General features: G+C 35.9%; 4 protein-coding genes across 4 annotated transcripts; 3 read left to right on the plus strand and 1 right to left on the minus strand.

Moving 5' to 3' along the window:
- Positions 1-274: 274 nt before the first annotated feature.
- LOC148226354 (neuroglian-like) lies at positions 275-2,077 on the plus strand. Its single transcript, XM_088203629.1, has 3 exons — positions 275-402; positions 465-820; positions 888-2,077. Exons 1-3 carry the CDS (start codon positions 342-344, stop codon positions 2,058-2,060), a joined length of 1,590 nt encoding a protein of 529 aa, XP_088059755.1. The 5' UTR covers positions 275-341; the 3' UTR covers positions 2,061-2,077.
- tilB (touch insensitive larva B) lies at positions 2,072-10,912 on the minus strand. The gene is made up of 8 exons (XM_088203632.1): positions 10,719-10,912; positions 3,838-4,437; positions 3,587-3,754; positions 3,316-3,516; positions 2,999-3,245; positions 2,711-2,938; positions 2,367-2,642; positions 2,072-2,299 (listed from the first exon to the last, which is right to left on the minus strand). Exons 2-8 carry the CDS (start codon positions 3,845-3,847, stop codon positions 2,137-2,139), a joined length of 1,293 nt encoding a protein of 430 aa, XP_088059758.1. The 5' UTR covers positions 3,848-4,437; positions 10,719-10,912; the 3' UTR covers positions 2,072-2,136.
- Positions 10,913-11,901: 989 nt separating this feature from the next.
- On the plus strand, positions 11,902-15,051 carry morgue (modifier of rpr and grim, ubiquitously expressed). Its single transcript, XM_088203634.1, has 8 exons — positions 11,902-12,143; positions 12,208-12,432; positions 13,530-13,701; positions 13,766-13,941; positions 14,014-14,136; positions 14,200-14,342; positions 14,405-14,576; positions 14,654-15,051. The coding sequence occupies exons 1-8, from the start codon at positions 12,039-12,041 to the stop codon at positions 14,765-14,767; spliced, it is 1,230 nt and encodes a 409-aa protein (XP_088059760.1). The 5' UTR covers positions 11,902-12,038; the 3' UTR covers positions 14,768-15,051.
- Positions 15,052-16,941: 1,890 nt separating this feature from the next.
- Positions 16,942-23,150, plus strand: LOC148226357 (uncharacterized). The gene is made up of 4 exons (XM_088203235.1): positions 16,942-17,162; positions 17,287-17,537; positions 18,885-18,981; positions 21,550-23,150. The coding sequence occupies exons 1-4, from the start codon at positions 17,021-17,023 to the stop codon at positions 21,708-21,710; spliced, it is 651 nt and encodes a 216-aa protein (XP_088059361.1). The 5' UTR covers positions 16,942-17,020; the 3' UTR covers positions 21,711-23,150.
- The last annotated feature ends 4,777 nt before the right edge of the window (positions 23,151-27,927 follow it).

The following is a 27,927-nucleotide window of genomic DNA, read 5'->3' on the forward strand; positions in this document are numbered from 1 at the left end:
ACTGTTTTTATTATTACATATTTGGTTTTCTTAGTGGTGATTGAAAAGAAATCTATACTTTTAATTACACTAGAATTTTTGCCACAAATATAAGATAATTCGATTTACATTTAAAATTACTTTATTTTTTACCTCCAATGTCTCTTTTATTACTTATTTTAATAGATTCTTATTACAAAAATGTATTACTTTTTTTTTTTTAAATTATTATTTAAAATAATTACTAAAAATTGGCAAACATGTTTTGACTTCTTTCTATGGAAATATGATATTAAACATTATCATTGGTGACCCTTGAACTCAATTATAACAAGCTTATCATTTAATGTAGCATAGTCAAAATGGCTTTAAGTATAATAGACGTTTTAGTGCTACTGCTGGTTACAAATGAAATTGTATTGAGTAAGTTTATTCTTTACGTTTATTTTATTCCATGTTTTATTTTTTACAACTTTTAATTGTAGGCCTTCCCGATTCTCTGTTACTTAAAAATATAAAATGTCATGCATTAAGTGCTGAGATAGCATGGATAAAAATTGGAAAATTTCCCACCGATTATTACACAATAGAATACAAGACAAAATTTACTCCAAATAAATGGGAAACAGTTTATAAGAATATTTCAGAACATAAGTTCAGTGTAGCTTTAAGTCCTTGGGCTACGTACACTTTTAAAGTTACAGCTTGGGATTCTCATGGACCATCGATAACATCGAAAGAAAGTGAGGTGTGCAAGACTCAACCAGATGTGCCATTTAAAGTTCCTGATAATGTAAAAGTTTTTGGATCTTCGCCGACTTCTTTAAAAATTACTTGGACGGTCAGTCTTATTATTTTATATTTTTAATATCAAATTCTATATGTTTATTATAAATATTTTTAAACAGCCTATGCCTGAAATTGAACACAACGCTCCAGGATTTATTTACAGAATTTATTGGAAGCTCGACTCACCGGCCAACAAATGGACTATTGTTGATATACCAAATTGGGAACAATCTGAGCTATTTCTCAAAGATCAGCAGACATTTCAAAAATATAGAGTGAAAGTTTTTGCATTGAATGAAAGAGGTGAAGCTATGATATCGCCTCGTGAGATAGTTGGTTATTCAGGTGAAGATACTCCATTAAATGCACCTCAGAATTTGTCTTTGGTTCAAATATTGTCTAGTACAACTGTAATTGTTAAATGGGATCCAGTAACTGTAGATTCTGTTAGAGGGCATTTCAAAGGTTACAAACTTGTTATTTGGAATGAAATTGATTTGAAACAAAGAATAATTGAAATAGAACCTTATAGAAAAAAATTAATAATTTCAGATCTTATGCCAGATAATAAATATAATTTAAAAATGTATGTTTATAATAACCATTCGGCAGGACCTAATAGTAAATTTTTGAGTTTCAATACTCCAAAAAATATTTTAGTTACAATTGACACATTTAAAGGATATCTAAGTGGATCGACTGCTTTATATCTTGTTTGGGAAGAACCTAGAAATGAACATATAGTTTTATTTGGATACAGGATTTATTATTACGAAATGAACTATGCATCATCTGAACCATCTATAATAGTAATTGACAATAAATTAAAAACAAGCTTTAGTCTAGAAGGTTTAAATCTAGACACAAAGTACATTATAGCAATCCAGGCTATAACTCAAAATGGTTACGGTGTAGAACAAAGGATTAATAAAACTACACGTTCTGGGCCGGATATAAAACCTGAAATGCCTAGTTTTAGAGCTTATCCAATATATTCTTTGAAATCTTTAGAACTCACTAATATAAAGATAAATATAATAATATCTGCAAGGTGTAATAACCGTGGTTCTTATTATTTTGTTAAATATAAACACAACGGGCAATCAGAATACATATTGTCTGATTTACAGTTCGATACTGATTCAATTACCATTGAAGATTTATCAGCTGGATTATATGAGATTATTCTTGTGGCTGTTGATGGTAAATTTACAACAGAAAGTTTACCCCTTAAATTAAGTACAACTGTGAAAGGTATTTTTTATGTTACTATGTCACATTATTTAAAATAATAAATATTTACAATAAATGTTTAGTATATTTTATTTAATTACAATAGAAGTACAATATACATATATATGTTTAAAATTAAATCAGTGCAGGTACATCCGGATCATCAGTAAAACCAGAAGTAGGCACTTTTTCTTTAGGAAAAAGTAACAAGTTGCATGTTTTTTTATTTATAATCTGACTTGTCATTTTGGTGAAGTCTAAAATATTCACTGCTGACCCTATCTCTAAATATTCTCTCCTGAAACGTTTTAAAAATAATTTGTTTAAGTTAAAAATTATAAAAATTAAATATTATTAATACTTGCTTTGTAACTAATGATTTGTTTGGTTCCATTTTCTTTTCAGCTTTATCCTTTAGTAAAGTGTGTGTATTACTTGTGATAGCAATACATTTATTTTCACTATGATCGTTTAATTTCATCAAAGTAAGTAGTAAATGTCCTGTGGTCTGAGATCTTTGAGCTGTGGACTTTTCAATATTTATCTCATCCGTCAATGAGAGTTGGAATATTTTTTCTTTTACTGTTACTCTCACATACAATGGCTGGATATCAATATTAATCAAGCTTGTATCTAAATATCTATTAAATAAATACATTATATTATTACTGTGGCAATGATAAAATAAAATGATATTTTATAAACTTACTTATACAGAAAGAGCTCTAGAATTATGTAAAATGAGTTACTTTCATTAAGGGTGAATTGTAGTTTAGATTCATTAATATTATAAGGTCTTCCGTCCGATGCAAATAAAGGCCGCACATTTTCAATATGTTTTTTAACTTGTTTATTTTGTAGTTTTTCTCTTAATTCACTCTGTTTTTCAATTTCAATTCGTACCTCAGGACAATGCTCACTTTTCTCATTCCAGAATCTTAAATATATTATGTAAAGATTTATAAATACTAATAAACTTGTTTAATATTACACTCACCTTTTAATTTGTTCCTCATCAATTATTTCCTCATTGTTGATATGTTTATTTTCATATTCTTTTTCTAAACGTATTTTTTGCTTTGTTCGTTTAATTGCATACAAATCTTGTTGTTTGACAATTTTCTTTGTAATGGAATGTAAATTTTGTAATGCAATTATTCTTTGAGATCGTTTAACTTCTAAACAATCTAACACTTCAATCTGTGGAAGTGACGCTATTACAAAATCTCTATATCCCTCATAATCTAGTTAAAAATAACATATTTTATAGAAATACAACATATTCTATGATAATGTGAATTATATAAAACATACCGGTACATGGATTTCCAGTTAAATATAGTATTTGAAGATTATAATTTGATTTTAAATTTTCTATGCTTGTAAGCTCACCGATGAAATTTAAAGTTAAATCTAATTTTTGTAAAGATTCACATTTTTGTAGATTTTCAATCTTTTCTATATTATTTATGGCCAAGTTCAAATATTCTAGTTCTTTTAATTTGTGTAAGTTTTCTAACAACAGTATAGTTTTTGAGAAATTTCATCTTTTAGTGCACAAAAATTATTAATATATCAAAATTACCTATTTTCGGAATCAAATTTGATTGCAACAATAAAATCCTTAATTTAGGACACAAGTTTTGTATAAGTTCAATTTTTTCGATTCTTTCTTGATGTAGAGATATTTCTTCCAAAGGAGCCAATTCGCCATCGTGGTGTTCAGCTTTCTTTCTTATTAATTCTATAGTTACTGAACAATATACATAACACATAATGCTTAGACACTGCTCTTAATAATAAATGGTCTAAATACATTTAATTGTGTAAATTTACCTTTTACCATGATTGCAAGAAATGAACTATTAGAGAACGTTGCTATGGATATCACATTTTATATTTTAAGTTATTGATTAAACGTATTATGTTTCTAGAGTTGCTACGAGCAGAAATTAGTTAGCCCACTGCGGGAATATTAAATTACAGGCTACTCTTAATACATCATCAAAGTGAGAATCTGTAAGACGATTTCTATATATGTATGTTCTTCGCATATTTAATTTTAGAATAAGATGATTCATAAAGATACGGCGAGGCGAAAGACGCGAGCAGTAGGTTGGCATAATTTTGTATTTTTTAGGTATCAGTTTCTAAAATTCAGCATACCCTCCTGTCTCCCCCTTTTCTATAAAAATTGCTTTCGGATTTGGGATTCGTATTGTTTTTAAGCTCGATTAATTTGTCATATAACGTTGCATAATCAAATCATAATGGTGCTAATTAGACAATAGTTTCTGCTTTTAAGTGCCAGGGATTTTTAATAAGCAACAGACATTTCTTAATTTTTTAAAATACTACAATCTGATGCTAAATTTCTTGGATAAGGCAGCTAAATAATTTGAAACTATAATGTAGTTTTTTGGAGAAATGTAAATACTGTTATGGGGACCCCGAGACGACCGTCCGTGACGCAGCATAAAGTGAAAGTGATTGTCCCGCTCAAAGTCAAAGTATTGGTAGTTTGTGTTCTGCGCATAGCGCGTCGTTCACAGTCGAATGTATTTGTGTCTGAAAATGAAAGTAGAATTAATCCGGCCTTTCAGCCTTCATGTCAGTTTACATAAGTGTGTGTATAATTAAAAGAATAATGGTGTGATAATGGAGTGTGCGCTGCTTTAAGGCGGCTTGTATCTGAGGATGTCTCTCGGGTGGGGGTATCCGTGTGGGTCGTCTCTGCTGCTCAGGTTCCTGATCGTGTCGTTCGGGATCGTCGGCAGGGTCTTATGAAACCTTGTGGAGAGTTCCTTCACGAACTCCATGATTAGCCTGGTGTTGGTATCCTTGCGGATATCAACGTTCCTGACGAACCACGGAGCGTCTGTGGCCTCCCGCAGCATCCTGTTCTGGACAACCTGAAGCCTGTCGATTAGTTTTGCACGTGCATAGCCCCAAACAGGCGCCGCGTATGTCATGACCGGTCTTATCATCGTCTTATATAGGAGGACTTTATTTTTCACGTTGAGCTTACTGCGTCTGCCCGTAATCGGGCGGACGGCAGCAAGCCCTCCGAGTGCTTTTGTTCTGACGTGCTCGACGTGGGGTTTCCACGTCAGTCTACTGTCTAGGATGACCCCGAGGTATCGCGTCTCGCTGACCCACGGGATGTCCTCTCCGAACATGGTGATGGGTTTCATTGTACCGGTTTTCTTTTTAGGCCTCCTGGTGAACATTACGGCTGCGCTCTTTTTGGGGTTTATGGAAATCCTCCACTTTGCGAACCATCGTTCGAGGATCTCGCATATGCCTTGCAGTTTGTCGACGGCCAGCCTCAAGTTGACAGACGTGAAGGAGAGTGCCGTGTCGTCGGCGTATAGCGCGATTTGGGCTCTGCGATCCTCCGGGATGGGGATGTCGGCCATGTAGCAGGTGAAGAGAAGCGGTCCCAAGATCGAGCCCTGCGGCACTCCGGCTTCAATCGGTCGGGAACCCGACAGCGTCCCCTCGTTTCTCACTCGAAAAGATCTGTTTTTCAAGTACGAGTCCAGAAGTTGACAGAGCGGCAGAGGGATACCGCCCTCCAGCAGCTTGTGCAGCAGTCCGGCGTGCCAGACTTTGTCGAAAGCTTTTGCGACGTCTAGGAAGATTGCGCCCGTGGAGAGTTTCAACGAGAATCCTTTGTTGATCTTCTCCACGACCCTCATCAGTTGATGGACCGACGAGTGTTTCGGACGGAATCCGTGCTGCACCGCCGGGATGATATCCCTCTTATCCGCAGCGTCGCGCAGTCTGGACTCGATGACTCGTTCGCAGATCTTCCCCGCGATCGAGAGGAGACTGATCGGCCTGTAGTCGGAGGTCTTCGTGCCGCCCGTTTTCGGCTTCCTGATGAGAACCACCTGCGCCTCCTTCCATTTCTGTGGAAAGTGTTTCAGTGTTAGTGTTGTGTTGATTATGTAGGTGAGAGCGAGGATGCCTTTGTCCGGGAGAGACTTGAGCGCCCTCGCTGATACCTGATCTGGCCCCGAGGCCTTTCCAGTCTTCGTGCGGCTGATGTAGGCGCAGACTTCAGTCGCGTTTGTGGGCTCCAGTCGTTCGTCTGTGCTGGCTCGTAGGGCGTTCTGCGTTTCCTCCTTCAGCTCAGCGTTGAAGTTCGGGTCGCAATGGTTTTCCGTGGACGTGAACTGGTCCCTCAGCCCGTCCGCGAACGTCTCCGCTTTCTCTTCGGGCGAGACGGCGGTCGAGCCGTCCGGCCTTTTGATAGGCGGAATCGCTGCGCGTTCGGTTCGGAGAGACTTTGCCAACTTCCAGATAGAGTTGTCCTCCGTGGAGAGGCTCTCTATCTTCTTGGTCCACCTGTCGTTCCGTAGCTCCGCTAGCTGGGCTTTCACCTCGCGGTCCAGTCTGTTTCTTTCACGTTTGTCAGAGGGGTTGCCGAATCTTTGCCAGTTTCTTTTGGAACGGTTCCTTTCTCGGATCAGCTGCCTGATGTGGAGCGGTACCGGCGGTTCCTTTGTGGGGTCAATCGGTGAAGAGTTGGACGTGACCGCCTCCATGATCTCTTCCGTGAATCGGACCACCGCAGCGTCCAGTTCCTCTCCGCTTTGCATTCCCGCCGGGACTGTGACGATGTTCTCGAATGTCTCCCTGAATTTGACCCAGTTGGTGCGCATTCTCGGCGGTGCCGTCAGTAGGGCGTTCGACAGGACCATCGTCAACAGGACGGGATTGTGATCGGACGAGAGTTCGTACAGGCTGGTCATGATGTAAGTTCCGAGAAAGTTTTGAAACATGGCAATGTCCAGAACGTCAGCGACCCCCGGAACGATGTGGCTGTAGAACGTGGGCGTGTCCGGCGCGTCTACGGTTATCGTGTACGGCCTGTGCTGAATGAAGTCACGCAGAACGAGCCCGTTGCGATTCGTTTTGAGCGAGTTCCATTGGACGTGCTTCGAGTTGAAGTCTCCGGCGACGACGGTCGGGATCGACGAGTCTGAAAGAAGGAGAAGGTCGTTTGTGAGTAGTAATCTGTTTGGGGGGTTGTAGATGGATACTAGCCTCATTTTTTCTCCGTGCTCCATTTCGAGGACCACGATTGTGGCCTCCGCATGTAGCAAGTCCGGAGTCAGCTCCTTGTGGTGCTTGAGACCTATCCTGACGTAGACGGCTGTGCCTCCTCCCTTCCTGTCGGTGCGGTCGTCTCGGTGGAGTACGTAGCCGGGGATGTTGACGCGGTAGCCTGCCCTCAAGTGGGTCTCGTTCACCAGGATCACGTCTAGGTCGTGGTGCTTCGCGAAAAGCTCCACGTCGTTGCGCTTGTTCAGCAGCCCGTTCACGTTCCAGAAAACGAGTCTGAGTTGTTCGGCTGGGGCTAACGCGTCCATCTATTTTTTGCCAAAGATGGCCATCAGCTGGGTAAGTAGAGGGAGAACCTCTACCAACATCGGGAGCGCGCTCTCCAGTGTGGGAGCTAGCTTCGTCAGATTTTCGAGGGGCTTAGCTGGCGGCGAAGCTCCTCCTGTTCCTACAACAGATGGTTTAGTGGTCTGGGGTGCTGCACCCTTCGCGATGTTCGCGTAGGACGCAGCATGCGGGGCTTTTGCGCACCTCCTGTAATTAGCAGGATGGTCGCCTCCGCAGTTGACGCATTTCGGGCGCTGTTCCTGCGTATTTTTGCAGTCCCTCGTTAAGTGAGGGCCTGCACATTTGACGCAAGCCGGGGCCACGTTGCAGAAGCTGGCTCCATGTCCAAATTTCTGGCAACGGTGGCACTGGCTAACGTAGCCGGGCTTCCTCCTGAGTTCTTCGGCTCTGATGCTGAGTCCGAGGAGACGGGTTATCTGAAATAGAGACTTACCCTCTGCGGTCCTATCGAGTTGGACGAGGACCATCGGGACGTCTCTGCCTCGCGCCTTCATGCGGTGAACCGATTTCACCGGGTAGGACGCCTGGAGATCCTCCATGACTTCGGCCGTGGAGATGCCGGTAGGGACTCCTCTGAGGACCACTTTCAGAAGCTTGTCCTCTTGCAATTGGTAAGTATGATATTCATACTTGCGTTGGGTCAGCAGCCTTGTGACTGACCGGTAATTGTCAGCGCTGGTCAGCTGGATCCTGATTCCGTCTCTGGTCTGTTTGGCCGATGAGACGGGGATGGCTAAGCGACGGAGGTCGTGCTCCAGTTGGACGTAAGAGACGCCGCTTTTTAGGAAGATGGGCGGCACTTTGGTCGTACCTTCCTCTGTCGTCGTTGCTGCCGTCGACTCCTCGGCGGAGGGAGGGAGCACGTCTGGTGTAGTGTCTGCAGGTACAATGGGTACCTGCGAGTCCCCTGCTCTGCGAGTTCGTTTCCTCGACACCTCCGTGAAGGCGTCCGTCTCCATCTCCTCGTTAGAAGAGAGACTGGACGGCTCCAACGGGCTCCAGGTCAGAGGGTTCGCAGGGGCCGGAATGTGCGTCGATCTTGGGGTAGGCGCGGGCGGCTGCGTCTGCGTCTGTGTCTGAGTATGCGGCTGGGTGGGGGCGGGCGTATGCGTGGGTTCGCCGGCTCCCACCAGGCGTTGTAGTGCCTTGTGTTGGGAGTCGAGCTCCTTCAGTGTGGTCGTCAGCAGCTTGATGTCACGCTGCTGTTTTTCTATTTTGCGTATGTCCTCACTCCTCTGCATGCGCAGCTCCCGGAGTTCAGCGAGGACTTCGCGGAGATCGAGAGACTCCGAGTTTCGCGAGCGTGAGCGCGAACGCGAGCGGGTGGCGGTGGAGGCGGAGGCAGCGCCTCTGGCGGTAGTGGCGGCGGCTGTGGCGGCGGGTTGTCGTGATTTTGCACTCGCGACGCGGGAGGCGGCGATGGGATCGGCCATCTTGACCGATGCGGCGCGCGCACTCTCACTCACTTGCACTTGTCACAACACGCGCGATTTCGTTCGACCGGGAGCGGGCGGGCGTGGAGACGTCCGCTCGGCTCTACGGGCGACCGTCGTCCATATGATTGTCCCGCTGAGCCGCGCGCCCGAACTATGTGGCGTTGTACAACCACACCGCACCCCCGCCACCGCAAGCAACGCGCGGAGTGGGGATACTGTTGCACACCCGACCGGGATTATAAGGAGGTACCAAATGGCTCACTTTACACATTCTACTCAGGACTTCTGACACTGCAACACTCACTGGACTACACGGATTCTACACCTCGCCTCCTGTTCGAGCAACCATCTCCAGGACACGCGCTCGAGGTTTAATATCGACGACTGTCGAAGGATCCCAGTCAACACGTGTCAAGAACGTACCGGACGATTTCATAAGGGCCACTTTGTACAGTTCGCTGTACAAACGTCCTATCACAGATCGTCAACCGGACTGCTGATAACTACAAAACGGAAGCGTAACCCCACGACCGCTTCATTGGTGACCCCGACGCGATGGATTCTCCAGCCAATACCAGTGTTTCAACCAACCCGCAACCAACGATGACCATCACACATGCTTGCGTAGAGTTTCATGTGGACGCGGCTGGGAACTCCCTAGCCGACCGGAACCTCCGAGTGCCACATACACAGCTCCGCACACTGTCTGGAGACACATCTCCAGCAACGACAACGCCCGTCTAAGTTTCGACTATAAACTTAGCAACGGATTGCAGCACCGACTGATCGTTTCAGTTTCAACCACAAACTAAACGACGACCCGCTGCAATGCAACTCCACTGCGAAGAGCTTCCTGTGGACGCGGCTGGGAACTACCTAGCCGACCGGAACCTCCGAGTGCCACATACACAGCTCCGCACACTGTCTGGAGACACATCTCCAGCAACGACAACGCCCGTCTAAGTTTCGACTATAAACTTAGCAACGGATTGCAGCACCGACTGATCGTTTCAGTTTCAACCACAAACTAAACGACGACCCGCTGCAATGCAACTCCACTGCGAAGAGCTTCCTGTGGACGCGGCTGGGAACTACCTAGCCGACCGGAACCTCCGAGTGCCACATACACAGCTCCGCACACTGTCTGGAGACACATCTCCAGCAACGACAACGCCCGTCTAAGTTTCGACTATAAACTTAGCAACGGATTGCAGCACCGACTGATCGTTTCAGTTTCAACCACAAACTAAACGACGACCCGCTGCAATGCAACTCCACTGCGAAGAGTTTCCTGTGGACGCGGCTGGGAACTTCCTAGCCGGCCGGGACCTCCGAGTGCCACATACACAGCTCCGCACACTATTTGGAGACACATCTCCAACAGCAACACCAATTCTTTGTCTAAGTTTCGACTGTAAACTTAATCAGACACGATTTGGCTAAACAGTGAAATTCCCGAAACGTTTGGGATACTGTTCACATTTTCGGCAACAACTTCAACTAACGACAGACGAGTCTACACAAAATACAGCAACGGACAGCCAGTATCTTGAAATATATTTTTTAATTGCAGTAATAATATTTTTCTTTATATTTTAAGGTAGAAGTATGCACACGGAGGAAAATGTCATGCACAAGTGACAAACGGACCCCGGACCCCTACTTTTCCGTTAGCTGAGAGTTTCGTAAGGGCCACTTTGTACAGTTCGCTGTACATACGTCCACACAATCATCAACCAACTGGTTCTGCTTCCATCTGCACTGACCCACGCTGCGCACGAGACCACATCAGTCTGAACGAGCCTCAGCTTCTCCTCTTGGTTAAATTCCGCAACTGTAAATTGCTAAGAGGGGGAGTACTATGGGGACCCCGAGACGACCGTCCGTGACGCAGCATAAAGTGAAAGTGATTGTCCCGCTGAGCCGCGCGCCCGAACTATGTGGCGTTGTACAACCACACCGCACCCCCGCCACCGCAAGCAACGCGCGGAGTGGGGATACTGTTGCACACCCGACCGGGATTATAAGGAGGTACCAAATGGCTCACTTTACACATTCTACTCAGGACTTCTGACACTGCAACACTCACTGGACTACACGGATTCTACACCTCGCCTCCTGTTCGAGCAACCATCTCCAGGACACGCGCTCGAGGTTTAATATCGACGACTGTCGAAGGATCCCAGTCAACACGTGTCAAGAACGTACCGGACGATTTCATAAGGGCCACTTTGTACAGTTCGCTGTACAAACGTCCTATCACAGATCGTCAACCGGACTGCTGATAACTACAAAACGGAAGCGTAACCCCACGACCGCTTCACTGTCTTATTTAGCTTCTATTAAGCTTGGAAAATTACGCAACATTTTGTTTTGTATTTCTTCACGATATATGTTTATTTTTTCTTCAAAAGCAAATAATTTATTTGCGAAACGGCGAAAAAATGTTATTAAAACATTTTCACCGTGTTAATTTGCCACAAATAAATATTCTTATAGATGAAAGTGATTCTTAATTTGCAGGATCCCAATAGTTATACTCTTAGCCTCTCTAGGGTGAACTGCGGTTCGTCTCATTTCGGTGGTACGACCAATCAGAGAAGGGTACCGAATTTTTAAGAATATAAATTTCTGCTGATCAGTAACACATATTGGATCTACTCTGAAGGCGAATAATCTTAATCTTTTATGATTTATGGGACATATATAAACCGTTAAGTGGTCTCCTAACGGTGTTTCTATTTAAACGCAGAAACCCATTTTTTCTTCAACGGTAAAAAATGCTTTAATCGCGACTGGAACTGTTTCTTTTTATGATGATATGCGTAAATCCTTCCGTCCAATTAAATATAGATGATTTCAGTTGATGATTCCGACACGATAATATTGAAACTATTTAAATAATTATTTTAAATTACTTTTGTGCCGTTTAACATGTTTTTGTCTTGAAATCGTCGGTTATTGATATTTTTCGCTTATTAGCTCAGATAAAGCTATAGTTAGCGCCTTTATTCAGAGTCATCTATCGGTAGCGTTGTATAACAGACAACTGTCATTTGCTAACGACGGAGACACTGCTTTGCTTTCGATAAACATTACTATCGCTCCATCTATGATGTAGTATACAGAATGACTTAAAATATTTTATAATAACAAACTTTTTACTTAATACAAACAAACATGGACGTCGCGGCCACATTGGCGTATCTCAAATCATTGGAAAGTAAGATAAAAACAAATTTCCAAATAACGCTCTCTGACGAAGATGCAGATTTTGGATTTCAGGTAATTCTCGTTCGATTGTTGAGAAAAAACAGAATATTGGTTAAATTGTAACTCACTTTTACAGAATGCATCTTGTTACATCTGCAACGGATATTATGGGTCGAATTTCGGACAACCCGTATGCCTAACTTGCCACGCGTTTTTATTCCCTGAATATGCACACGGTCATTCGACTTCCTATACTAGCAGCGAGAAAACAGACGATAGCGACTCCGGTAATGACGAACCGCCTGACTTGAATTATATACTGTCTAATGCAGCACAAAACAACGTTTATTACGCAGACAGGGTAATTATATATATACATATGTATACGTATTTTTATCATTCATAGCAAACACAAGTGTCAAATATTAAATGCAAAATGAATTTCGCATTTAAATATTATATATAACTACGCCTACTTTAATTCATTTATATTTAATTAGATTTTTTAGTTTGATTGTTCTATAGAAGAATAAAGAGTAATAGTAATAAGAGTACGAAATAAATTAACATAACAAAAAATATTTTATATTAATTTTATAAAAAATATTGTGAGCTTCTAAATTGTATAAAAAAAAACATAAAAGCCGAATTATATATAAAAAAATATGTAAAATAAATTAACGAAATTCAGTAATAGAAAAGCGTCAAACTAAATTATTAAAACATAATAATACAATAAAGTAGTAAAATAAATCAAAGCAATAAAACACTGAAAATCACTGATTTTTCTTCTTCTATAATTTACTATAAATGCAATATAAAATAATAAAAAACAAATAAAAATAATTATGGAAAAGTATGTAAAATTAACTCACTCCCTGGTGTATACTAATAAATTAACTCATTACTCAAAGGGTTAAACTTAATTTAATAGTCATCGACAACACATTTTTAAACTACATCAGACTACAACCAACAAACAAAATACCCAGGGTAATCGTCTTCGAGTTCTCATAAACTTAAATCTCATTGATCACCTTAGAGGGGTTTAGCGTTCCGGTATTTTTTTATCAAGTTATGAATGGAATATCTAAATCTTTTGTGGTTAAACTAAATTATGCCTTTACAATTGTGATTCACGTTATTTTTACGCTTCAGAAAACGATTCTTACCTCTTAGGTAATAATCGTGTTTTGAAGCTTGTTCAAAAATGTCTAATGTTTTAATATTCAGTAACACCTAATATTAAACATTTTGGATTCTGGTTGTACTGATCCATATGCTAAGTAACTGTCTGTCAAAATGCCCGAAACAAATATTGTTAGTGCTATAAATATTAATAAACAGTAAATTATATAGTCTATTTGAATTTCAATTGTTGCTATCGATTTTTAAAGAATCGGTCTAAAGGCTAAAAATTATTTAAGTATCAACTTTTATTCATCTAAAATATTTCAGGCTGCTGATAATAACGTTGATGAGGAAATTCCAAATGATAACGTTCCCAAGTTTAAAGATGCGATATCGACATATCATCTTCCAAACATTCAACATCGCTTAGAGTTGCTTTCTACTGCTCAACCTCCAGATCAGGTTGAATCAGGATTAGTGCAAAGACTTCCACCAGAAGGTATTACATGCTAATAATCATTGTATTTAAAATATATTCTTTATATTTTCATGAATATTTTCAGTTCTCCTCTGGATATTCAGCTATTTAGACGATTTGTCTTTGTGCAGTATAAGCATGGTGTGTCGTCAATGGACAGACATTCTGAAAACTTACGTGTCTAACCAAAGTTGGTATAAGTATGTTTGTAGACGTTGGCCACTCTACAGGCCGTTGGTTGATAATAAAGATTGGTTCAAAGTAAGAAAATCAAACTAATAAACTGATAATCAATATTTTGTTATATTATTGATTGCAAATATTCTTTACCAGGTTTATCAACATTTAATGACATCATGTTTTTGTTATACTTGTCTTGTACAAATGTCGGTTCATTCGCAACCAATTGGTGAAGAAAATTCCTGGCGTAGACACAGACTAAGAAACGAATTAAAGGTATTTTTTTTATTTATAATCATTACAGCCAGTGGTTTCTTATAAATAATTTCACTATTTCAGTTGATGCATAATGATCCACCGGAAGGAATAATGGCCGTTCCTTTGGATCATAAATATTGTCATTGGCAAGCTACAATAAAAGGCCCGAAAGGATCACCATATGAAGGAGGACTATTTTATCTCTATATTCAAGTGCCATATAGGTATTATTTATATTATTTTATACTTTCTTTTACATATTTATTAATTATATGTATTTTTACAGTTATCCATTAGAACCTCCAGTGGTTCGATTTTTAACAAAAATCCTTCATCCGAATGTATCTAGACATGGTGATGTCGGTATTGATTCAATTCATCACAATTGGTCATTGGTTCTCACTATTAGCAAAGTGTTAATTTCAATTCAAAGCCTATTAACTGATCCATATGTGAATGTAAATAAAATACTAATATACTATCTTTCATTAATATGTACTTAAAATATTATGTAATGATCCAACTTTTCTTTCAGATATGTATGGAACCTTCATTAGGAAAATTGTATGTTAATGATCATAAAAAATTTGAAGCAGTTGCTAGAAAGTGGACGTGGAAATATGCAATGCACGATTGTTCTCTAGATTAGAATTTGTAGAATAATCTACATTATCGAGTGTGACTTTATTCGTATTTACATTATTATTTTCATAAATTATAATATTTATGTAATCTGTAAGTTTAATGAATTTGCATAATCAATTGAAAAGATTTATATTTTACTTTATTGTTTGTGTTTATTATTAAACATTTCTACAAAATTTGATCTACAATTATTGTACTATCGTGCATATTTGTTTAAAATACCCGTAGTTTATTATATTGCTTACTTATGTACGAGTCTTGAAATTTGTTAATAAATTGTAATACATATTTGACTTATTATTAAATAATTTAGTATTGTTATAGTACTTGCTGCGTTGCTAAAGGAAAGTGGAGATAAAATATTTAGCTTTATGAAATATTTGATAATATTATAGGTTGCACGTATTTATTCCAAAGAGAAAAAGGATAAAACTTAAAATAGTGTAGTACATGATTTAAAAGCAGTTGTATCTAATTGACAATCCATTATCTCACTATGTGTACAAAATTAGTACTTTCAAATTAACTTTATACCAGCTGCGAAGTAGCTAAGTTAATTGTAATGTTTCGTAAGAAAAAGAGGCCATAAAATAAATTGTTTCTTGCGTATGATATCATTGTTTGATGAAAAATAAATATGTTATTTATTTAATTGCCCACTGTGTGGGGGAGAATTAAGAACAAATACATTTTTGCTCTATAATTTAGTGTAATGTGTGGTCGAAATTTTGGTCAGAAGTAGTGTCGAATAAATTGTTGATGTTTGAAAATTAAGTGGCGTAGTGTATAATGTGAAGTGCTATGACTCTTCGCGATTGCTAACAACTTTGACAAATTATGAATAAGTTTATTTTTACTAATTAGGAGATACGACCCTGGACCAAAATTGTATCTTCGACGAGCATTTTCATTATCTTATTTTACTTTGGCAACAGTATTTTTAGACATATTGACACAGTGGTTAATCGTATTATCTGTCCGTATGAATGAAACACGTCTCAATGATGACAGTGTTTTGTTTTTTTCTGGTTTGCATTGTATTATTTGACTGTCGTCTATTATTCTAGAATGCACAGATTATATATTTTTATGACATAGTAATTGCAGCTGTTTACTTTGGATAGTATTTTAAATATATAATATTTGGATATTATTGTTTTGTATATAATTTCTTTATCGCTTTTGTTTGTTTCTCTATTTCCCTTCGAGAAATCATCTGAGAATCCCTAAAAAACTCTAAACATTAAAATATCTCATAGCTGACCATACGCAGACTAAAGGCGACAGTAACGTACCCTTCCAGTAATCTCAAAAAATCATATCATTTACGCCCTTAACAATTCCTTTACTATAATGTACACCGAGTGTACATGTTATCTTATTATTTAAATATGTCTAATAAAGTGTTCATATATTAAGTATACCTCTGCGATACACTTCTGTCGCAGGATAAACGAATTCTAGCTGAATCATGTTTCGAGCTATCGTCAGATAATTCACCGATACTAGTAAAATTATAAACAAATGTAATCCGTAAACAATAAACTCTGATCATATGTAATCATAAGACTAATTGAGATTTGTTCAGAGAAAACTTTGACCAAATTAAAATCAATGAAGAAGTAGAATAAGCAGTCGAACTACCAAAGGTAATTAAAACAGCAGCTTGGAAAGGCACACATAATTAAGGGAAGGGAAAATCACCCTATAATATTAACAAAAAAATAGCAGTAAAACGTAAGCTAAGCAACAAGTGGCAACAGTTAAGATTAAAAAGCGACAAAACAAAATTTAATAAAACCGTTAATGTACTAAAGAAAAGAAATGTATAAATAAATATTTGGTATGTTCAATTTCTATATTTATACAAAATAATTATGATGCTCAATGCTTTTACTTCTTTTCAACAATGGTATTAAAATACTTGTTATGACTATTTGATTTTTTTTAACTTTGACTATTAAATGATTATTTTGTAATAATTTTAGTAAATGTTTTATTGTTATACAAAAATTTGAATGCTTCTGAAAATTGTTATAATTTATAAACGATATTTTTTATTTTAATAAAAAAATATATCTTGGCTAATAATAACTATATTAGCAATTATATTTAATTTATTAATAATAAAGGTCATGCCTAAAAATAATATTGCTAAGAGTAATAAACGATTATCCGTTTAAGAAACTAATACGAAGAGTCGTGCAAAAGTAATAACAGGCCTGTTTGGTTACAAAGTAGGCGAGGGTGCGCGAGGATGTCGGAGGTCGTGGTTGGTGACACTTTGACCCATACTTTGCTAGAATATGCAACTGCTCGTAACGAAGATGCTCGACGTCGTCTCGCCAGCCATCGTTTGCAGCACGTGCAAAAGTTGCAGCGAATCGCTTCCCTCGGAGGTAACATAACCTCACTCGCTCCAACTGTTGAAATTAAATTGTCAATAAAAAATATGAACATTGTTATTTTTGACGTTACCAATTATTTGTTTAAATCTTTATCTCTGCTTCATACGTGTTTCAGAAAAGCAAAATTCCGATCTTGTAGATTTGCGCAACTGCATCGAATACATCAATCAGCACACCAATTTGATCCAAAGTGCTTTGAGAGACGCCGGTGAAAATGATGCAGCAGTTCCAGTTTGCAGTAACATCGTTAAGGATATTATCGATGTTAAATCCAACATTCAAGAAAGCATCATTAATTCCAAAGAGATAAAAGAATCACTCGGCGCCAACTATGAGCCTTTGATGGAAAATTTGCTTAAAAAAATGGTGAGCATAAAATCTTATAATATCTTGTATAAGCTGCTTTTGTATTTTATATATGGGGAAGTAAATGAAAATCTTTAAAATATTTGTAATTTGTTGAACGAAATAGGTACAAAAGGACATCATTTTTATATGTTGTCTATCTGTTTGGTGTATGTTGCAATTGTTTTCAAATTCAAATTATATGTAACATTGCTGTTAATTTATAAAACAGTAGAACAGTGTTTTTAATTTTTATCTTAACACATTGTTGTCGGGACACGGATTTTTCCGTTTTTGCGGAACTGCTGCTGGATTGCGGGACCCGTAAAAATCCGTTTTTTGTAGTCTGTTGCTAGAAGTCGGCTCACGTGTTTATCCGTGTAATTTGAACTGCATTTTTTTTTGTTGTCAGCAGCTAGATGTCACTGCTTTGATATTTAGTAAAGACATTATTTTATTCGTCGTCGCATTTATTACATTTCCACCAAATGTATTGTACTAATTTTGATATTGAATTTTAATTCCGTACAAAAAATTAAATAACGAACTATAAACAATTCCTGTTATCCCAAATATCTTCTATTATGTTCAATTCTATTCAAGATACTTCGAGGAATTACTTTCTACCTGATGTAAAAGAAGGGATGGTTGGGAGTGAGAAAACAAAACAAATTCCAATGAAACTTGACCTGGGGTAGATAACAAGCAACAGTCATTGCGACATCTGTGACTTGTTATAAAAAAAAGACATCATTACAGTTACGCGTAAATGTTCGGTCGTTCGGTTGTCTAAAAAATAGTTTTACACCCCGAAATGTTTTCACCCGATAAAAATAAATCTGACGATGAATTTTGTGTGGATAATTTATCTGATTATTGATAATTGGACCAAAAGTGTAGCTATGTATCTTTTGACATACCTCTACACAGAGGTACGTGCTTTTAGAGATATCATACGTTGAAAATCTATTCATAAAAACAGATTGTGCCATATTTTAGTTTTATTTAGTGTTTAATTCGATTTTTTATTACATACATTTTTATAGTACTTTTATGTGCAAAATAAACGCAAGTTTTCAGTGAATATAAAACTGTCAACCTCCATGTTTCTTCTTCATTTAATAGTACTGTTTATGGTAAGTCTATGTTTAAAATTTCATAATTTTATATTGTATAGTATAAAAGTTATGGCGAGTTTCCGAAAAAAAACGCGGAAATTCTTCGTTTCCGAGAAATTCCGCGGCTGCTAAAAAATGGCCCGCGCCAGGCTTGAAACAATGCGCGAAATCACCCGACAACAATGTGTTAATTGACTTACTTTTATGTTTCATATATAGCTAACATTTTTTTACTAAAATTAAATTTCAGGAGATACAACTGAACAATTGGACTAGTGTACTTAACGTCGCTTCAAGGAATTTGCTAAACAGCAAGGCGCTGATTGAAAATATACAAAATTTAATAAGTATGCGTTTTTATTATCTACTTCCAGATTATGGATACTTTTAAACATATGTACGATAAGAATTTGTTTAACTGGCCTGAGCAATCAATTATTAGGTATATTTCAATGGTATTTTATTTTGATTAAATTCTTCCATGCACACTATCGGACAAAAGTTTAAGATTAAACTATTTTGTTGATATACTTTATATAAATTAGATATATTATAAAAAAAACAACATTATTCGAAAGATCAAATACATATTAATAAATAAACTTTAAATTACAATTTAAAATAATAATTTTGAAAAAAAAATTTAATTGGCTTCAACTATTCTTGGCATGAATTTTTCAATGTATTCTGTAGTCGTTCCCATAAGACTGGGAATTAAGTGAGTTCTGGCGAATTTTTTTAATAAATATCCATCTCTTAAAACCTCAATTAAATTTAAATCTGGTGATTGGGGTGGCCAAATCATATTTTTTTATTATTTTTTTTATTATTCTTTTATCAGTAGAAACCCCCTTTACAATTTAGAAATGTTTGGGATCGTTGTTCTGTTACAAAATAAAACCTGGCCCGATTGTCTGCCCATAGGTAACATTTGCTCTTCTAAAATTGCATTCATTTTTTTTAAATGCTTCACAAGGTTTTAAACTCCATTTATAATTGGCACAAACACTAGTACTCATTTTTTCTCTGACCGTTCGTCGAATAAATACTTCGATTTGATCTAATATATATACAGTGGTACCTCGGTATATGTCCGCTTTGGAATAAGTTCAACTTGGTATACGTCCTGTTTAGACGAAAAATATTTTGCTTGGTATAAGACCTTCGTTTGGAATACGACCTGCGTACGTGCTAGAACTTATATGAGTCAAAAAGACACATCGCGCATGCGTAACTTGTATTTAGTTACAACATCGCGCGAAAAATACGTTTGGTATAAGTAGTTCAAGGATCTGGAACGGATTAAGGACGTATACCGAGGTACCACTGTACATATCTATCATAGTTCTTAACATATTACAAGAAGAATGAATAGAATAACAAAAAATACGAAATTTATGTTTTTTTTATATGTTTAAATTGCGTAAAATTTTTCCGATTGGTTTGCAGACTATGGCAAAATTTTCAAGAACATTATTTTTAACTTAATTTTCAGTAACACTATTTTTAACACTGACTGCCATATGACTCGCCGGTCGTTGTAATATGACTTTTAGTTTATATAATACAACTAAAAATTATCATGGCCCTATATTTATTTGTTTTGTATGTTAGCGTTGACTCAGTGTGAATGTTTTTGAAGTAATATATGAGTAGTTTTTTATATATTGAAAAATTTGTTCATTGCAAATGTTTATTTTCATTAGTAAAAAAATTAAAAACAATAAAATGGTGCAGAACGGTTTTATTTTTTTTTATATAATTACACAAAAGCAGGTAAATAATATTAAATATTTAAGTAGTTTTATCAAAATATAAATCAAAAAAGTATCTAATGAATATAAAGATGAAAAAAAGATGAAAGCACACATTACTGGTTTTTCCTGACAATGTAAACAATATGTTGATACATATATGAACAATTTGATAATTACTATTCCTTATCAGGCCAAACGACAGCCGGTTTGTATAAATATTTTTATTTAAACGACTATATATTTATTAAATTAAATATTATACATCAAATCCTGTATTCAAAATTTTTATAAAATAATAAATGATCATGTTATTTATTTTGGCCTCTAGATTTTCGAGCAATCAATGTACGCATGGCAGTCAAAGTGTTAATATTTAAAATAAATAGGGTGGATTTGTGACTATGAATGTTGTTGCTGGTCTTAAACTTTTGACTGGTAGTATATGTTTATCAACACTAAGATTATTTCTCTATTACCATTACAATATTATTTTAAGATATAAATTAAAATTAATTGTGAACATTAAATTTTAACTAAAAAGCAACGTAATAGTAAGAACAAAATAGTTTATGTAAATGAACAACATGAGAAACTGTAGGCCGATTGCGCTTTTACGTAAAAGGTTTTAAGTACGCTAAAATATTTCTAGCGCCTTTAATTTAAATTGGTTTAAATATCTTTTTTGTTGTTTTATATTAAAAATTACATATTTTATATAACTAATTTTTTTTAATAATTAATATAATTCTTTAAAAAAATACACAGATATAAATATGGTCTTTAATGGTTCACGAATGAATGATACTTTTAATTTAACAAATAATTGATCAACATTTAAAATTTTTTTTGTTATAAAAATAAGTATTTTGCTCTAATTATACATAAGGTAATATTAATATAAAATTAAATTTACATTACTTCATCTTACAATTTCAATAATAGGTAATTTCGCGTTTCATAAACGTTTATAAAGTGACGTCTTCTGTAATTTTTTAATAAAATATTGAAATGAATCTTGTAAAAATGATGTGTTATCCAGCCCAGTTGAACTGATCGTTTTCCTTACATTATTACTACAATGTGTATTAGTAGCATTCATTATTAGGGTTCTATTATTATATTCGGTGTGAAAGAATATGAATTAAATTTTTTTTGTAGTTACTCAGCAGCAAATTTGTTCCGAAGTGGCCGAGAGCGAATTGTTCTCTAAAAACATGGATGTTAATTCGACGCCACTGATGGAAGGATCTATCGATGATACAGATATTGAGGCCCTCAATTGTTCCAGCATCTATTGCAACACCTCCATTAGCAACTAATCCTGTTAATTAAAACGTTAACGATACAGTTAATTAAAATGAATTAGTTATTAAACCTATTAATATCATCAGGATAACGTTCGTTTAATGTTATACGATTGAATATAGTTTCGTTTACTCACTTTTTCAAGTAAAATATAAAGAAAAGTCTGTCAAATACAAACATATCGACAATTTTTAAATGTGTTTTTCATTTGACATATTTTTGACTTACAGAGAACAGTAAAATCGAGTCTGTTTTTAATATTCTCTTATACTACATTATATACAAATTACATTTTTATGCAAGTATTTTTATATGTATGCAAAAAATACAGTTACATTCAGCATTTGTATGAATATTTATCAGATATAAGTACTCTTTACACTGCCAAATGTTTGTGATTATCGTTAAATGTAGGCCAAAGTCTTTAGGCGCTGTTTTTAGCTTTAGTATAGTGGAAAACGTAGTCTGAGTTGAAATTATGGAGGTTTGATAATTATATTTTACGGTTTGTTTCAAACCTCTAACACTTTGTATGTTATACATATGTGAATTATTAATTTTATTGGTGGCGGGAGAGCTATGTAAAGAGGACGAAGTGATGATCTATTTAGATTTATAACAAAATTGTTACCGTTGGTTAGACATAAAGATATATTTTTAAATTTTCTGAGTTGAGAAAGCTTTGTGATTGTACATGTGATGATAGCGGCGGATCTATGGCTTAAAATTGATATTATATACACTTAGCTTTATATTGAACGTTGCATTTAAAAGCATTTATTTATTTATTTGTATATCTATATTTCCTTTAATAGAATTGATGTGCATGAAAAACGTCATTATAATTATTATAGCAAGTAATAAGTTAGTCGAGATGACAATGAATCGTATGTGTTTTGGCTATGGAAAGGATTGCTATATATTGTTTTTACCGATGAAATACTATATTTTATAATAACATTCCTGAAATAACGATCAGTTATTTTAAACCTAATCGTTTTCACATATATTTTTTTACATTATTTTTCTTCCAAATAATGGTCCAATTCCAATTGATAAGTGTAATCGTAAATTTAATCGTCGTACCTGGAGTGTTAGCCTTGAAATTCGCTATAATGTTCAAATTTATTATTAAACGAACCACTGCATGGTGTTCATAATTAAAACAACATATTTATCATAGCTTTATATTTCTATGTAATTTATTAAAAACGTTATTACATAATATATGTATTTGTACACCAGTTTATTGTTACTTAACGTTATTATATTCATCTTTTGCATTAAAGGTAAATATTTCTCTCGACTATTTTGAGATATTACTTATTTAATATATATTAGCAAATACTGTTACATTTTTTTATATATACTATATTTATTACGATATTTATGTATAACGAGTTGTCTTTGTGTAATGCAAAATTTTAAAAATTAAATGGGCTTTATATTATACACTTAATATGTTTTCTTTCCCGTAAATCCAAATTTATCTCAAATATAGAACAATTGTCATCTTGATAAAAAATAATTGCGATAAATATTCAGTAAAAAAACGTATTGATTAATTTTTTTAAATTAGAATAATATTATTTAGTATTATGTCATGATGTATCTATAATAAGGATTCTGGATTCTTAGGAATCAGGGCTCACTTTAATAAGTCTTATATTAAATTCAGATGTAAATATTAACAATTAAGAAGTAATAGCATTATAATGCCATGCTAATATGGCTATTTTGGTAGCAGTAGTTAAGATAATAGTTGTTTACTATTTAAAATGCAAATAAAAATAAATAATCAAAACGAAAATAAATCTCGCCTTATACAGAATGATAACCCTCTATTATGACCCTGTCATGTTATAAGCACATATATTGAGTCAGATATATCCACTATCCAAATACTCAGTTATAATTGCTTCAAGTGATTTTGATAGAACTTTTGCCATCTGTACATTGAGTCTGCTACGCCGGTTCCCTTTTGATTTCAATCAATGTATGTTGCACACAGATGTATAGAAAATGCTCAAGTGATTACCAGTAAATAATTAAAATAAGTCCATTTAACTACTTGACATTATTAATCTTGTTAACACATAAATATTTATATTAACACTTGGCCGACGGGTTGTTTTTTCCCTGCATGATCTGCGAAAACGGGCTGTTTCGCGAGAACTTTGCGTAAATATTGGAAGAGAGAACTGTTCAACAATTTCCATTTGAATTACTTTTAAATAAATAAAAATCAATATGCTTAAGTGTTGTCTTTTATTGAATATATACTTATAAGTAGATACATTTTTATGTAAATACAACAGCTATTTTTACCACATCCCAAAATCCATATTTGGTGCGGCCACAAGGCATTTCCATAGCACCGTTGATGTCTGTAATGCGGCCACAGCCAAATTTTAAGTGAGAACCACTGGTCTAGATGTTGACTTTGTCAATAGTAAATTCATGTTTATTGCTAGATTTATTAGATATAGTATATATTTATTAATAGATATTACTTGCAAGATTAAATAATTAAAAATTCTGTATGTTGAAATATATTTATCAGAGATAGTAAGTAATGATAGTTTCAATGGGAACATTCAGTAATATATTGTAAATATAATTAGATAATTTAGGTCTGTCGTCGGATCGCTACAGTAAATCAAGAAAATACACAAAAAACTATGGCCCGTTAAGGCGCACATGTTCGATCCTGTGTTTTCTTCTGACAGTCCATGTTTCAGAAATAATAGGCGTTTCAAATTTTAACATACATTGATTGTTAGCAGTGATTCGAAAACTTTTTATGTCGAGCTTTGTTTAGCTTCGTTGTGCAGAGCCCGTGTCACTTTAACAAATTATTGCTGATTTGCGTTCTGAACGATACGCTAGTTTGTAGTGCCCTTAAATATGGTTCTATTGTCTATAATCCCAGCGTAGCAAAGTACTCTTTGTTGAGGGTTCAGTACGTATCTTATCCGTATTTGTATTCTAGTGCCTTTTTGCCAAGAGCGTTGGGATACAATTCATTGCATTCTTAACTTAGCATGTATGCAATGAATTTTTGAGGGTTGGTGTTGACAATCCGTGTATGTTTGTATGCCTATGTAATGTTAAATAAAACTATTTTATACAGGGTTTTAAATTCAGATAACACAAAAACCAAAGCACAGAGACCCTGGACAGCGAAGAATTTACACAGATTGGATATTAGAGCAGCAGGAAGTAGATGCTGATTTTTCAAAGAAAATCTTCTCTACTGAGGCACATTTCCACCTCTCTGGTATGTAATTACACAAAATTGATACATATGGGGCGAGAAAAAATTCTCATGTGATTCAAAAAACGCGCATTCAACGATTCGCTGGTGTCTGTTTTTTTTTGGTTGAGCTTATGGGGGTTCTTCTTGAAACTCGACACGACAATAATAAGAATGAACGTGACAAAATAGTGTAACTGAATGGACCACACGAAAGCCCTCGTTACGTCTAGGGAAAAAGGGTAGCACATAAATAACACGCAATTACCTCCGATACATAGAAAGAATATTTCTTTGTTGCGTAACGGTCGCGGAAACAAAACCATCGGAATACAAAAGCACCGTTAACAATATTTAGCTCATTGCACAATTCGTCCACCAAATATGTCCATCAAGCAAAAGTCGCTTTCTAGAGGCGTGGACAAATTTCGTTGGTCGAATAAACGAGTGCAACAATTGGCCAATTGGTTGTTGCATGGTTATGATTCGTCAGCGAGCTTTGTAACCCTTGATACTTAAGGCTGGTCTCCAATGAGTGGAAGGGCAGACGGTGGACCATATGGCTACGGACGGTTAGAGACTTCCAGAGACGGGATACGGTTAGAGACGCCTTGAGACATTACCATATTACGAGACTTCAGAGGACCATCCACTGGACATCACCCCTCCGCCAGATTCTCCACCAGCGCTCAGAGAAAAACGATACTCGTCCATTATAGTTTATTACAATATATGTAATATTATACAATAAATTATCACTAGTTTCCACCGGCGTCTTAGTGGTTGCAAAGTCACACCCCTTAGGGTTTGAAATCTTAAAAGCTAACGAAGGGTTCATAAACAAAAAATCTGATTTTTTAAAGTTCATATGATTAAGCACTTAAAAATGCTGGCTATCCTTTTAGAAAATATCTTATAAATGCTCTTCGCCGGTTCAAATCAGCTTATTGAAAGCGATTATACCAAACTTGTTTTGTATATTTGGCGGAACGTTAGAATTATAGTTATAATTAACTATGAGTGTTATAGGTAGACATTTGAAATCATACGTGCTTATATATTTTCAGCCCGTTACCGAAAGTGATTTGGCGAAAAGATGGTAAAATTATATCAGCATCTAACAGGATAATTGAACAAAATTACGGTCGCAGCATTAAAATAAAAAGCATAACTTTTGATGATGAAGGTGTATATACTTGTGATGAATCAAACGGCGTCGGTAACGAAAAGTCGCATTCCATCAACCTTTACATTTTGGGTAAGATATTTATTAATACTAAGTTAGAATTAGCAATCAGAGCATAATTATAATTTAGATAAATATTTTTTCTGCATGATGCTCAAGGACGTCATTTGGGGAGGGGGGGGGGCATTTGCCCTCTTTTGAATTTGATAGAAAAATGATTTAATGAAATACTACGAATTTTAATGAAATCGAAATATTAAAAAAAAGAGCCACAGAATGGCCAACTTTTGCACCCCTGTCCTGGAAAAAGCTGAAGTTACATCCCGTAGATATATATTTTTACCAGTGAAAATATAATTTATTTGGCAGTTATACGATTTAAACTTTTTCATAAATAGTAATATATACATTTACATACTTGTCATTATTTATTTACATGCAATATATAAATGTTACAATGAATGTGTATTTTTTGGTGAAGTTATATTTTCACTAGGGAAGTCCAAATAAATTTTCACCAGTAGATATATATTTCTACTAGAGAAAATATAATTTAACTGATAGTGAAATTATGTTGCTCTAAAATTTCTATGAAACTCAATTTGCCAGTATATTTGCTGTTCAAAACCAAAACTAGCCTACACAAATTAACCAAACATAACTTGACTTAATAAAAGTTGTAAGACTAATTATAGAACTTTCATTAGGTCCAAAATACAAACTAAGCCAACTCAACATTCAGAAAAAAATAACCGGAAGAAGTGCAGACAGACGTCGCATCTCACACATTGCTCAATAGTTTTATTTTTAAAAATATGATAGTTATCCTTACCGATATTATTACGGATTTTAATATGAGTATTGGTCAAAGTGTATTCAAATCGAATTTTTGTTAATAGTAGGGCGCAAAAACAATTATCACTTCTCAGAAGTCAAAAATCCACGTCAAAAGCAATAAAATCGTGTCGGCGCCGTCGCAGTGGGAACGCTCGGTAACAAGCCGATGAAATTGTGTCTTTGCGAAAGCAAAGACACAATTTCATGACAGCCAGAAAGTAGAACAAAAAATATAGTTACCTTTGTTTTTTGGAAAATTGTGAAAATATTACATTTGATGACATCAAAAATACAGTTATAAATTCAAAGAGCGGTTCTGTAATTATTATTCCAGATCTAGATTTTTATTTTTTATACTGCCAGTTGTGTTGTATACTGCTTTCCGGAGCAGGTGGCCCCTTTTGACCTCCCTCAGCTACGCTACATCCTTTCACATATTACGCCCCATTGTTTGTTCGAGTCTAGCACATTCTAGACTCGAACTCACCTCACTTCCCACCTCAAGATTCTGTTAGAAAGACACTGGTACTTTTCGACGATCTGAACAAATTTAGTAGCTGAAATTGTTACTGTTTTCTACACGTTCACGCAGTTCGATACGCTCAGGCGTCCGACATGCTTGACGACTGTCGTCATGAAGCTTGCATGCAGCGACGAGATCGTGACATTGCAGCTTTGTCGACAGTGTCTCATTAGTTTATATGTACGCAGCAAGCAGGCGTACAATGACGAATACACGTCTATGCAGCGAAGCTTCCGTGGACATTGGGCCTAAATTGTAAATTTAATCATTGTATGTTTTAAATTTGCTATAATTAAAACAACATATTTACCATAGTTTTATATTTCTATGTAATTTATTATAAACGTCTGTTACATAATATATTGTATTTGTACACCAGTTTATTGTTACTTAAAGTTATTATATTCATCTTTTGCTATTAAAGGTAAA

The sequence above is a fragment of the Plectrocnemia conspersa genome, unplaced genomic scaffold (assembly GCF_051122295.1).
Source record: "Plectrocnemia conspersa isolate PC_06_02 unplaced genomic scaffold, ASM5112229v1 ptg000014l, whole genome shotgun sequence".
Classification (NCBI taxonomy): domain Eukaryota; kingdom Metazoa; phylum Arthropoda; class Insecta; order Trichoptera; family Polycentropodidae; genus Plectrocnemia; species Plectrocnemia conspersa.

Coding starts and splice junctions, on each gene's coding strand:
- LOC148226354 (XM_088203629.1), top strand. CDS start 342: ATGGCTTTAAGTATAATAGACGTTTTAGTGCTACTGCTGGTTACAAAT. Junction 403..464: donor TACAAATGAAATTGTATTGA/GTAAGTTTATTC, acceptor TTTTAATTGTAG/GCCTTCCCGATTCTCTGTTA. Junction 821..887: donor CTTTAAAAATTACTTGGACG/GTCAGTCTTATT, acceptor ATTTTTAAACAG/CCTATGCCTGAAATTGAACA.
- tilB (XM_088203632.1), bottom strand. Junction 2,939..2,998: donor GATGAGGAACAAATTAAAAG/GTGAGTGTAATA, acceptor AATATATTTAAG/ATTCTGGAATGAGAAAAGTG. Junction 2,300..2,366: donor AACAAATCATTAGTTACAAA/GCAAGTATTAAT, acceptor AAAACGTTTCAG/GAGAGAATATTTAGAGATAG.
- morgue (XM_088203634.1), top strand. CDS start 12,039: ATGGACGTCGCGGCCACATTGGCGTATCTCAAATCATTGGAAAGTAAG. Junction 13,702..13,765: donor GCAAAGACTTCCACCAGAAG/GTATTACATGCT, acceptor GAATATTTTCAG/TTCTCCTCTGGATATTCAGC. Junction 13,942..14,013: donor ATAATAAAGATTGGTTCAAA/GTAAGAAAATCA, acceptor ATTCTTTACCAG/GTTTATCAACATTTAATGAC.
- LOC148226357 (XM_088203235.1), top strand. CDS start 17,021: ATGTCGGAGGTCGTGGTTGGTGACACTTTGACCCATACTTTGCTAGAA. Junction 17,163..17,286: donor GCGAATCGCTTCCCTCGGAG/GTAACATAACCT, acceptor TACGTGTTTCAG/AAAAGCAAAATTCCGATCTT. Junction 18,982..21,549: donor AAATATACAAAATTTAATAA/GTATGCGTTTTT, acceptor TTTTTTTTGTAG/TTACTCAGCAGCAAATTTGT.